Source organism: Centruroides vittatus, unplaced genomic scaffold, assembly GCF_030686945.1.
Source record: "Centruroides vittatus isolate TY-2023 unplaced genomic scaffold, ASM3068694v2 contig_439, whole genome shotgun sequence".
NCBI classification, from domain to species: Eukaryota; Metazoa; Arthropoda; class Arachnida; order Scorpiones; family Buthidae; genus Centruroides; species Centruroides vittatus.
The window spans coordinates 858,381-872,384 of record NW_027122239.1 but is presented as its reverse complement, the minus strand read 5'-3'; the positions used below and the strand labels follow the sequence as shown (position 1 = coordinate 872,384).

Genomic DNA, 14,004 nt, shown 5'->3' with positions numbered 1-14,004 from the left:
TTTTAATTAGATAATTTATTATTTTGAGGAATTTTTTATTGAATGTAGGTTATTTTTCTGTATAATTTTACGAAAATATCCCTCAACTTTTATCGGAGATATACCACACGCGTTAGTAAAGTTGTCTTTTTTTTATTTTAAGTTTTATTCTAGAAATTTTTGGGGGGAGAATACGTATATAAATATTAGTGAAGAAATACTTCACCCACCTGAAATACCTTCAACAAGTTAGAAGTTTACCCTCGTCTTTTGGGTCAATAGAAGTTCCGTTCATACCCCGATTGTTTGTCCAACTTCAGCCTTGCGATGTTTGCCAGGAAAGGACTTCCCAATTTCTACAGTTTGTTGCTTTTTTCTTTTGTTGATCGCTACAATTAAGGAACAGAACGTTTTCTATCTAAACTACCGTGGGTGGACTTGATGAGGGGAGGGTTGGAAGGACAGGAGGGGAAGAAAGCGCCATGCTATGCGAGAGAATCGGATCGACTGGTATTGCCGGGAAGCTAAACACGCAGGCGCGGGCTGCGATCGAATAAAATTTGAATGGCGAGTGATGGGGAGGACGAGGAGAACCTATATAAGGAAGGTAGAAGTCCAGCGATCGGTATACTGTACATAGCTAGCAAGGGAAGCGCGCTTCAGGCTGCGCCATGTTATTACGATTGTGGCACACGTGATGATTGGTTTAGTGAAGATCGTTTAACAGGTTGATACCCAGGACTTTTTTCCGACCCCGTTTACACGTTTTTTTGATAGCCATGCCGCGTTCGTTTTTGGTAAAAAAGGGTAAGAATCCTGTTGACCACAGATGGACTTATAGAGAACCGTCGAGTCCGACTGAAGCTGCAACAGCACCAAGTCCCCCGCCTCCATCCCATTGTCTCACCGTCCGATACACAAATGGTAAGTCAAGTTACCTATAAATAAAGATGGGTCTTTATTTTCTTAAAAAAAGAGAAGAAAAAGAGGAAAAAGAAAACATAAAATTACGACGCGTCACACAATCTCAAAAAGTATAAGTCCCAAAATGGTGGATGTTGCATGCACACCTTCATCTCATATACAACCTCCGATTTAGTTAACGTTTATTAACTGCTTGATTAATTATTTTAACACGTGTTTAGGATAATTTTCGTTTAAAATCTGGAAAGAAATAGCTCTTTGTTTTTTTATTTTTTATTTTTATTTTTTAAGAGGCCACAAATTGGTGGTGGGTACTCTAAGGCTTCTCTACTAACACAAAATTCCTAGAGCTTAGTCTTTTGAAAAAGGGAAGTGTGACATACCCATTCTTCTATAGCATTTTCGTTGTCGGCCACCACTACTTGTTAGCGAAGCATTAACGCGTCTCTGGACAGACAGCTCAACAGTCAAGTTAATCCCTTTAATCAGCACAGGAGAAGCCTTCTCCCCAACCTTCCCTCAACTGTTGCACGCACAATGTGGTCGATCGGGGACGGTGTCAAAACAGTAGGGGGAGAGAAAAAGAGAAGGGGGATTAAGCCTGCACGGGGAAGAAGAAGAAGAAGAAGCAACGAGGATGAGGAGGAAGAGGAGGAGGAGGAGGGAAAAAACCATTTCAGTATGTCCCAATGTGAAAACTCGTTAGGTGTGACGCGGATCTAATGGAGAGTTTCTCGCGGACATAGTGATCACCTCGGGCTCTATCTCGCTCTTCCTGGTTCCTACTCTCTAAAAATACAAGACTACATTGTCTGTAACAGCTGCCACCTTCTTGACAATAGCCTGAGGGCAGTGTCGACTTCGGTAGGTGGTAGAAGACGGGGGGTGGAAAAGACAAAACGGTTTCCATCCTCCCTTCCACTCCTTTTGTAGGGGAAAGGGGAGAAGTTTATTACACGCACGCGCATTTTATGGCGTTATAAAGATGAACACGGACTTTCCGTTCAGAAACTGTTATCGTTGGAAACTGTTATTATCAACTTCAGTTTGTCATCTCTGAGTGTTTGCCCCAGGAATTCCTGCTTCCCTGTAGGTGTTCTAAGTCATACCAAACTGATGGATTTAAAAGAGTTCTTACTATATAGGAATTGTCGTATAGAAAATTTCCTTTGGGTATAGATATAAATAGGAATATTTATTTACCTGCTCTGTTAAAAATTTCAGGATTATGTTGCGATTTTGTAGTTAGAAATTCTTCGAACGAATTTAGGATTTTAAACATAACTTTGTTTAAATTTTATTTAAAAATTTAAGTAATTGTAATCATTTTTTTAAAGTCCTGTCTTATTTTATAACATAAAAGTTAAGAAATTTTCACTAAAATTCAGCATTCATGCGAGTTTAAATATTACATATTCAGTCAAGAAAATTTGATCTTCAGCATCGTTTAGCCTTCCTCCATTAATCTTAACATTTACTAGAGGATTTAGAAATTATATATATATACATAATTACACAAAATAGAGTGAAGTTAAGGGATATACCTGCAATATTTCTAGAAGAAAAAGAAATGATTCTAAATAAGTTACGGGATATTAAATCAAAATAAAATTTATGTATCGAGCAAGAAAAATAAATCTGTACTCTCTTACTGTCATCTGAGTTGCATGAAAAATAGTCATCTCAAAAGCTTTCTTTTACCAGTCATCTATGGAAAAGTCAGGTAGACTATATCGGTATTCGATACTGCCAGGTGTGAGAAGTGCCATTTTTCGATCTCACCAGTCAGTCATAATCTTGGATTTTACGGGCACACCTGTTCCTATATTGTTACGGATATTTGTCATGCTGCTATGTTGTCTTCTAATACGTGTACATAAGAGGTACACCTGTAACTTATAACTACGGCTTTATAAAAATGTGCAAGGTTTAGTAATCGAAAGTTTTATATGTTTTTAGTTTATTTAGAATCTTTTGTAACGGTTTTCTTCGAAAAAACTGGAATAAAATATGTTTAAAAATTAATATCCAAGCTTGGTTAGTGTTAAAAATTTCATCGTGATTGATAAACTGTACTTTGTTTTCGATGATGTTTCATCAATGATAAAGATGTTTTAAACGATTATATACAAAATCATGATTATAAAATATAAGTTAAATTTAATTTTTAGCTTTTATTAAAAATTATTTTTTTTGATTTTTCAAGGTTTTAATTACATTTTATAGCTTTATCCGAACCGTATTAAAGCTCATCTTCAAACAGTTTTGAAGGGATTCGCTTATCAAAATCTACTAAAATTATCTTAAAATTATAACTATTTTAATTAAAAACTATAAAAATTATAATTAATTCAATTTCAAGTAATATATTTAACAGTAATATTGTGTTTAAACGGAGCAAAAGCATCCGCATCCCGACCTGTCTCTAAGCATCTTCTTCATTCTTTAATTCAAGAGTTATCATTTAATTACTAGTTAAAATTATGTAACAGTATAATTTAAAAAGATTTTAATATTAAAAAGTATAGGAAATTTACGAAATAAACTCATTTTACACTATATTATTAACAATTGTTTAAATTATAAGTTTACCATTATTAGATTAACCTTTGTTCATCTTGTTAGGCTGAGATGAATCACCAATAAGTGCAACATCACAAGATTAAACGCAAATGCTGCAATTAATGATCTTTAATTAGTAAATACAGTAACCATTAAAGTATTTACATCCGTTTCCTTCTATTAATAGGATTTCAAAAGCATTTTGAATCGACTTGATTCGGAATTTAAATACTTTTATACGCATTTTAAAATTATTAAAAAAAGAAAACTTTAATGTAAATTCAGAAAATTTTCACTTTAATTTATCAGAAATTCGATAAAAATTTAATTTATTGAAATTAACTTAATTAGGTATTTTAATATGATATTTGTAAGGCCTTTGATAATTAAAAAGTTGGCTAAGACATTCTTATAAAATTTAAAAAAATAAATTTTATTAATTTATTAATTTTTGAATTATTTTAATGTATATTATATATACATTTTTACTTTATTTTTTATTATTATAAAGTATCAGAATGGTCAAAATTTATTAATTTTGAACAAGTGTTATATTAGTTACATGCTTTTATTTTTTGTACTTTTATAAATAATATTAAAGCAATTGCAAAGTTTTATTTTTGTAAATTATAATATTGAATTATTACTTTTAAAAAATTGAACAATTAAAAATTATTTTTTGAAATTTGCAACAATTACAAGCTGTCAGCTCTCATTTTTGAAATATATTTTAAACTCTGATTTATGAATTTACAACAATTAAATTGTTCAGTTTTGAAATTTACAACAATTAAAATCCTTTATTTTTGAAATTTACAGCAATTAAAATCCTTCATTTTTGAAATTTACAACAATTAAACTCCTTCATTTTTTGAAATTTACAACAATTAAAATCCTTCATTTTTGAAATTTACAACAATTAAAATCCTTCATTTTTGAAATTTACAACAATTAAAATCCTTCATTTTTGAAATTTACAGCAATTAAAATCCTTCATTTTTGAAATTTACAACAATTAAAATCCTTTATTTTTGAAATTTACAGCAATTAAAATCCTTTATTTTTGAAATCTACAACAATTAAAATCCTTCATTTTTGAAATTTACAACAATTAAATTTTTTTTTTAAATTTACAAGAATATTTCAGTCTATTTCTGAAACTTACAAGAATTAAAATCAGTTTAATTTAAAAATGAATTACAAATATTTAAAATATTTTTTAACATAATAATAATTAAAACTATTCGTTTCAAATTTAGAACATCACAAATTATATATATATATTTTTTTGAAATTTACAAGAATTAAAAATGATGAACATTTAAAAAGTTACAGTCATTGCAAACTATTTTTGAAATTATAAGAATAATAAACTTTTATTTTCGTAAATTATAACAATTAAAAGCTTTCAAAAATTTTAAATTTATAAAAATTACAAAAATTGATTATTTTTATTTTAAAAAAATTACAAGGAAAAAAACGCAAATTGTTATTTTCGAAAATTATAACAATTAAAAAATTTATATTGTTTAAAAATTACAAAAAAAAAATTAAAAATTCCGACGCTGAAATTTATAAGAATTAAATGATTCTGTTTCTCTTAAATTACAACAATTAAAAATTGTTTAGTTCTTAATAAATTACAATAAAAATCGCAAACTCACATTTTCAAAAATTACAATAATTAAGGACTTTTATTTTTTTAAATTGCAAATTTATTGCAATAAAAATTCGTAATTAAAATAAATTAAAATAACAAACTTTTATTTTTGAAAAATTTAATTATAAAAAATTATTTTTTTAAATTTGCAACAATTACAAGCTCTCAACTCTAATTATTTGTTTGAAATTTACAGAATTTAAAACTCTAATTTTTGAAATTTACAACAATTTGTAAACTTAATTGTTGTTTTTTTTAAAAAATTCAACAATTAAATTTATTTTTAAATGAAATTTACAAGAATTAAAAGCCATTAATTTTTAAAAAATACAATAAAAATCGCAATATTTTTTAAAAAGAAAACTACAAGAATTTGTAACTTATATTTATTTATTTAAAAGAAAAAGTAAATTGAAACAATTAAAAGCTCTCACTCAGAATTACTCAAGTACAAACTTTTCCTGACAAAAGCGTTAAATTACAAGTTAAAAAATACGAACTTTTTCTGAATTTTAGGGTTTTCTGAGTTAAAATCTTCTCTAGAATTCAACTTTTATGCACAATTTTCAATTCGTAAAGATGGTAATATGAAAATATACGTTTTAATAACCGAAAACGTTCGATGCCAATCCATCAATCAACCGTTACATGTTGACTTAAAATAGATTCATCTGATGGAATTCTACATTAAATTGTATAATTCCTTAACAAAATCATTTTGCATTCGTGCATCATTAAGCGATTTTTCGAGAATTTTTGCCAAGAATCACCATTTATATATATAATTTTTATTACGTACCTATCGATGCCAGGTGTTGAGATAAAAAATTACCAATTTTTTGTATTTTTAGATATGTTTATATATATATATATTTATTTATTTATTTAGTTTTTTCCGACTTAAAAATTAAATAATTAGTAAAAATTCTGCATTTTATATCACTAATCACTGTATATAAGCGTGTGAAAGGATGTATTAATTAAGTAAAGTAGCGCTCTCCTCTTATAATCTTTGCTCATTGTTTATCTTTTCTCTTTAAAATTTCGTAATTTTTGAGTTTATTAAGTGATTTAAGAATTATTTGTACCTAATTTTTGTGTATTTTTAATTTTTTTTTAAACTATACAAAAGCCTAATTACTTGATATGGAGACGAACGAAACTTTTCTACTTTGAGGTGGATAATGATTAAATCCTTTGTAAAATTTATACAATATTTAACGATAAATTGAAATATAATTTATTTTAGATTATAAAATGTAAAATTTTATATAAAATATATATTTTTAGACTCTATTTTTACTGTAAAATTGAAGAGAAAAGCCGAATTGTAGTGATCAGAAGTATGGTTTTAAATGAAGAAATTTATCCAATTTTAAATGTGTTTTAAATAAAATACAGAATTATAAGCACGAAAAATATTAAAATTATATTATTTTAATTTTATTTTTAATTAAATTGCAACTTTATGTATAATTATCTGGAGCTAAGGTTAGAAAGGATATGGCTCTTGCTCCTCCTCTTCTTCATTTTAACCAGTTAATGTTAATAGATATTTTATTATATTAATAGTATTTTTATATTATACATAATTATAATTAGTGTAAAGTATCAATTATAATATTTATGACCATTATTATCATTATAATTTAATTAAAATTATTACTTTATCGTTATAATTGATGCTCCTTGTTTAACACGTTCGAATCAATTATATATATATATATATATATATATATATCAATTAATTTCACAAAGGTAATTAACGTGATTTAATTTAATTTAAATAATATATTTAATTCTAAAATGATACTAGTTTAAATAAAGCTTAAAATTTGGAGAGGTAATTGGAAATATTCGTCGTTTCAGGAGGCGAATTTTCTAAATTACTGCATAGATTTAATCAGTGTAAGTGCGTAAAATTCTAAAAAGTATGTTACTAGAGGTCCTTTGAACTCCAAAAAAATACATTTGTTAATTTATATTAAAATTAGATCAAGTTACTTTGACTAACGTAAGATTTTAGCTCGATATGAATGAATAGTGGCCTATATTTCGAAGATACTCTCGAATGTAACTGAGTTACGGTGTTATAACTTCAATAGCGTAACTTAAAATAAGTTAATGTATACTTCATATAGCTTAATTTTGTTATAAGGTAGTTTAGAATTGCATCCTTCGAGCATTTTTCTAAATTTTGTTACTTAATAATGAACGTAACTGAGCCATTCAGTTAACTGTATAACGAAGTAAATGGTTACGTTTAACAGCATTAAGCTACATTAAACACTTAACAAATGTTCTTTTAATTGTGTAAAATATGCTTAAGCTGATTTTAAATTAATATTAGATACGGTTAATTAGGTTCTGTTACGTCTCGTTCGATCGAGTGACTAAGTTACATTGCTATGTTGATTTTTGAGTTACGCTTCTTATAATTGTAACAAAATTTACGTTGAATTAAAGTTAATTTAGTGTTAAAAAGTAATATTACTTTTATTAAGTCAGTAGATCCAGATGAAGAGGGATGAGGAATGATGAGGAGGATCACGTTGAGTTATCTTCTAAGAGGCTTCATGGAAGTTAGTTTGGTTATAGTTAATATTATATCTACTTAAATCGAGTCTTTTTATGTTAAATTTTATTAAATTTAGCCTGTAATGAAGTAGATTATGCTGTGTTGAAGTAGGTTTTGTCAGATCGTGTTGCATCGAATTAGATTATATGTTTCGTTCGGTTTTATTAAATGAAGTAGGTTATGTTATAGTAAATTGAAGTAAACTCAATTGGGGGGTTAGCCCAATTGAATTAGAGCGAATTAAGTTAGATAAATGTGTTTTATATAGTATCATAAAACACTTTATATTAACGTAAATAGCATTGAGTCGGTGTTATCTAATGAGATTTAACTATTCAGTTTGGTTTGTTTCAATTGTGTTGAGTTGATTTAAATTATGTAGATGTGTATTCTGTGTTGCTATAACGTGAAATCCCTACCTAATTAAACTCAAATTCCCTTCCTAATTTAAATCCCAACCTAATTAATTTATTAATCTTCCTTATAATTCTCTATAAGGGAATGAATATCCCAATATCTTTAACCTAATTAAAATATTCTAAATAACACTATCCACACATTTATCCACATCTCTTTAATTGTATCTTTGATTCCTAATAACTTTTCAACATCGTATAATTGATAAAAGTTTTTTAAGTACAGTTAATTTCAATTGATATACAACATTCTGAAGCAAATGGCTGTCGATGAGCATCGTTTTAAACACATGAATTCCCACTGCATGCCTTATATTTAGGTACCTCAACCTCATAATTCATATAATATATTTTCAAAATTTCAACCTATTTCTACGGACCTCAATTCAGGTGATAAGTGTCATTTTTGGTACGTCAATTGATAATTTAGACACTCCTTAAGCACTACTCCGGTCGAGACATTTTCAAACCTTAACTCGAAGTCTGCATCATTTTTAGACTATTTTCTCATATAAAATACACATTTAGACCTCGTAATTTAGATTTTATGCATTTTTATAACACATTTTAACTTCTAAATTCTTAGATATCTCAATTGATAATTGACATGCATCATTTAAGAACCTCAACTCTCTACTCATCCAAGTTGAACACTGAAAGTGATGGTTTTAAGGCCCTAACCTTAAGGTTCTAAAGCCCTAATGCCCTAGTCCGAGCATATTTTTAGATACTTCGACACATAATTTATACATATTTTTATAAAAATATCAACTCAAAATTGGTAAACTTCATTTTTAGACACCTCAACTTGTAGACAATATGCATCATTTTATGAACTTACTAAGCCGCATTTAAGCATCTCGAGTTATAATTTATACACATTCTTGTAAGAATATTAAATTATAATTGATAAATTTTCCTTTTTATGCATCTAAACAGCGCGTATACACACACATCCTTTACAGTTCTTAGCTTTAATAAATACATCAACTCACAGCAATATTAAATCAATCATCCTATAATTATTACTCATGTTTAAACACTTTAACACACAGAAAACTTATATTTTTATGAGCAATAATTAAATAAAGGAAGAACTTATTAAACAAGAGCAAAAATTATAATTAGAAAGATTATAATTTTCAAACAAATCGACTAAAATTAATCACTTCCTAATGATATTTAGTTAATTATAATAATCAGATAAGATATCAAATTCGTTCATGATACATTGTTTCTATTGTTTGGAAGGGAACAAAGTATATTCTCGAGTATACACAGTGAATATTTTATAGATTCCACTTGTATTATTGACTTGTTATATTTATATATAACGCTTACAATAAAATATTAAAAATGATATTTGCAATCTGTTGATTTTTTCCTGGATTTTTCCTGAATCGAAGAACAATTTTTTCCCTTAAATATTAACAATTTAAATTATATATTTTCTTGACATTTAAAAATCTTTAGTTTACTGTGATTAACAATTGTTATTTTGCATTTTCTTAAGAATTATATAAGCTTTAAACTTTATAAACTAGAAGTATGCAGAGTTCTATATCAGATCCTAGATATAGGATTCTAGAATTCTATATGTATAGGAGACATATAGAGCCTTCTACTTATAGAATTACAAAATTCTGTATAGAATCTATAGAGAGTAGCGTACAAGTTTCATGTATAGAACTTACAGAGAGTAGAGTACAAGTTCCACTTATACTCTACCCTGTATAGGTTCTACGTAGGTTCTCTAACAATTTAAACTGTAAATATTCTTAATATTATACAATATAAATCAAATTTATCAAAACTGACAAGTTTTATTATGTGTTTTCTTAATAATTTTACAATATATTACATAAAGAACTAGTATAGGCTTACAATAGAATATAGATATTAGATCTTATATATACAGGCTCATGTATAGAAGTCTATACGGAATTATAGAACAGTATAGAGTCCCTGATATTTAGAAATTTAAACTACAGATTTTAATATTCCATATTAAGCAATTTAATTTATTATAATTAACAAGCACTATACAAACATATATAGATAAGTTCTATATACTAGACTCTATAAGGTTCTAACATAGAACTACGCACAAAATTCTAGGTTCTTGTATAGAAATTAAAAAGTATAAAATATAGGCTCTGTACGTAAAGTTCTATACAAGATTTTATACCTAATTTAATTTATTTTAACTTGTTTCTACTTTGAAATTATGGATAGAGGATAGAAAATTGCGTTGTCTGAATGGAACCATCTTGGATTTTTATTATTTTAAGCATAAATATCTTCGTGTAGGTTTTATAATCATTGTAATTGGTAAATTAAAAGGTTTTTATTATAATTTTTAAAAATTTTTTTATTTTAAATATGGTATTTTAGATAATTTTCTTAAAAATCTTTAAGAGTGGTTCATTAACTTTGTCGCGTTATGCTTTAATTATTATGACAATTTAAAGAAGTTTAAACTGTTGAAAACATTTTTAGTTCAATCTAAGGAGTGAAATAGTTTAGAAAAATGATTTTATTATAGTTTAAATAGGAAAAAATACTATAAAATTACATTAAATTATACTGAAACTCCGGATGTGAAGGTCTGTAACTATCTACAATTACACTAGAAGTATGTGCAGTTGTATAGGGAAACAGTAGAGGTTCTAGATATCAGGTATTAGAATATATGAGCCTTCTATATATATAGCTCTATGCAGAATTCCAGAAGCTTTGTATAGAACCTGTAGAAGATAGAGTATAAGTTGTACTTACATTCCTGTAGGTTCTATACAAGCTTTCTTCACGCTTAAACTCTATTAAATTGGAGAAAATAATTATAAAATTTTATTTTAAAACCTTCCTTTTACTGATTATTTAATATTTTTTCAGGTTATATTCAGGATTTGCTACCAAATTTAACCGTTTTGAGCCACGAAGAGAATCATGTCTACGAGAAAGAATTGGATCTCAGCAACAAAACCTATCAAACAGACTCAGTTATCAAAGGACCTTATCCGAACCATCCAGATATGTCAAATGGGGTCTCCATATGCAATCACGTGATAGATCCATCTAGTCCCATTGACTCTGTAAACGACAGCAACAACCCAATTCACGTATTCACCAATGGCGTTACCGTAAGTTATACATACGATGCTTTCTTCATAAGTGACGGTCGATCTAGAAGAAGGAATGGTTTAGGGGTACAAGACAGCGAAAGGCCACGGTACACCTGTACCGAATGTGGTAAACACTACGCTACTTCTTCCAACCTGTCCAGACACAAACAAACCCACCGAAGTCCCGATTCACAATTGGCAAAAAAGTGCCCAACCTGTGGTAAAGTGTACGTTAGCATGCCTGCTCTATCCATGCACGTTTTGACTCATAACCTCAACCATAAGTGTAACGTATGCGGGAAAGCATTCTCCAGGCCATGGCTCCTTCAGGGTCACATGAGGTCACACACTGGCGAGAAACCATTCGGATGTGCTCACTGTGGTAAAGCATTCGCAGATCGCTCCAACTTGAGGGCCCATATGCAGACACATTCGTCATTCAAACACTTTAGATGCCAGCGATGCAATAAATCATTTGCACTTAAATCCTATCTGAACAAACATTACGAATCGTCTTGTTTTAAAGATTCTATCTCACCCAACGAGCAATAATCTTAGAGAAAGTAAACAGCGTAATAACAATATTTCTACCTCTCAAACAATCTTGCAAAATTTACATCGTCTGCAAGATTTAAAACCAAGAAAAAACACAAATAAATGAACAAAAAAATAGCTTCAATTCCTTATTTTTAAATGAAGAAACGATGGAAATTCCCTCGTTGATAGAGGAAATTTGGCTGGGTTCTAGTGCAATACGGTTACGGAAGGGTCGAAAATTGTAAAGATGTAATAAGCCCTTAATAATTTACATCATAAAAATATTGCTAAAACGACGCATCGAATAGTCAACGAAAGCAATAAATTCCCATTTTTATTAATTAATAGTTATATATATAAAATATATTTAAGAAAAAAATACACAAAAAAACACATACTTCGCCTGTTATTTCTATAGTTAGAATGCGATATTTTATAGTAGTTCCTATAAGAATTTTCTCTAGAAAAAAATTAATTAACCTTAAGAAAACCCTTAAAAATTACACACACACACACACACACACATACATATACATACATACACAAACAAACAATGCTTTAAATCAGCAATAAGTAAAAGAGCAATAAAGAAAACAATGCAAATTGCGTCGATAATAAGTGCTCAGTTATGGACCACGACACACGAAAATTAGTTGATAGATTTTCATTCTTGTAGGTAGAATACCTACCCTTAACATATATATATTTCTACAAACATTTAGTGTAGCAATACAACACACTTGAGTGTGTACAAACAACGTGTACAAGCAATAATTATAATATAAAAAAAAAACAAAGAAGAGGTGTTCATGCTCTTCATACTTCGTCCTTCAGAGTTAGTAATATAAGAAAATAATAATAATAAATAAATAAAATACAAAGTAGCATGCTGAAAATAAAGCAAATTATCAGCATTATTTTTTATATTCGTAGAAAATCAACAAAGGAAACGATTTTTTTCTTTAGTTTTCATGTGTATAAATTTAATTTTTTGAATTTTTTAATTTTTTCTCAACTTGTAAATAATACAAACTTGATATATATATATATAAATATATATGAGAAAAAAAAGATTAATTTATATATAAATATATAAAATAATTAGCCAAATTTTTAAATGATAATTTTAAAACTATTATATGTTAGAATTTTTCTCTGAAGATTTTACACCTTAAACATTGTAGAGAGGGAGAGAGAGATTGAGAGAGAGAGAGAGAAAGAAAGAGAGATATATGGAAAATGAATTTACATATTCATCTTTGTACAAATATCATTGATAAATAAATTATTTGCATGTGTATATATGTTGTTTCCTTGTTTCTTTTCGTGTTTTTTAAGGTGATAAAATGGGCGAGAAATAATTTTTATCTACTCAACTCGTATCAAAGTGTTTCTTATATCTCGCAGATAGTTAAAGGATGCTGCATTTTATGACTCACGGACTATTTCACCTTCGTTAGACAACAGGCGATTTACTCACATAGTTTATTAGATAGAAGAAACAGATTTACTACCCCTTCTAACATCAAAAGACTTTTGTTTTGATTCTTTCACGATGTATCACACACTTTCCTCTTTCTTACTTTAAGGAAATTTTACAGTAGATGGATGGAATTTTTATTACCGATTCTCTTTGTCTACGGGGTGAGATGTGTGTTATTTTTATTTAAAATTACACCTTAGGGTTTTTTCCCCTCCCTCCCTTCTCTAAACCTTAAATAAATTCTCATCTTTGCTTGATTTATATAAAAAGAACTTAATATCTCAATCGTTGGTAGAGTTTAATTGCTTTATTTATACTGCTAAACTAGAGTGGAGAGCATTAATTTTGGGGAATTGAACACGTGAGAATCTCTTTACGTTCATTCAATTCCCCCCTAAAAATACCCTCTGTCGAGTAGATATCGCGCTCGGATGCAATTTAATTATATTTATCCGTGTTTACACTTGAATTTCTAACGCTATTCGATGGTTATACTGTACAGTACGTGTATATCTTCACTTTTCACGCTTTTATCACATATCATATCTGATTTTAATAATCTCATACAACTATAATTATAACATTACATTATAATTTTACTTTTTAGCATATAAACTGTATAAATAATTAACAATTTTTATAAGATTTTATACAGGTTGAGGAGTTTTTAACGTTTCTACTCCTAATTAAACGTTACTTTACTAGATCTTATTGACTTTTAACTACTCCTACACACAATA

At 28.1% G+C, this 14,004-nt stretch overlaps 1 protein-coding gene across 1 annotated transcript; it reads left to right on the top strand.

The window, feature by feature from the left end:
* Positions 1-626: 626 nt before the first annotated feature.
* Positions 627-12,271, top strand: LOC136977093 (transcriptional repressor scratch 2-like). The gene is made up of 2 exons (XM_067272533.1): positions 627-903; positions 11,015-12,271. Exons 1-2 carry the CDS (start codon positions 759-761, stop codon positions 11,794-11,796), a joined length of 927 nt encoding a protein of 308 aa, XP_067128634.1. The 5' UTR covers positions 627-758; the 3' UTR covers positions 11,797-12,271.
* Positions 12,272-14,004: the final 1,733 nt, after the last annotated feature.

Bases quoted from the DNA above. Each gene is read 5' to 3' on its own strand.
- LOC136977093 (XM_067272533.1), top strand. From the start codon at position 759: ATGCCGCGTTCGTTTTTGGTAAAAAAGGGTAAGAATCCTGTTGACCAC. The intron at 904-11,014 runs GTAAGTCAAGTT...ATATTTTTTCAG, and splicing joins CACCGTCCGATACACAAATG to GTTATATTCAGGATTTGCTA.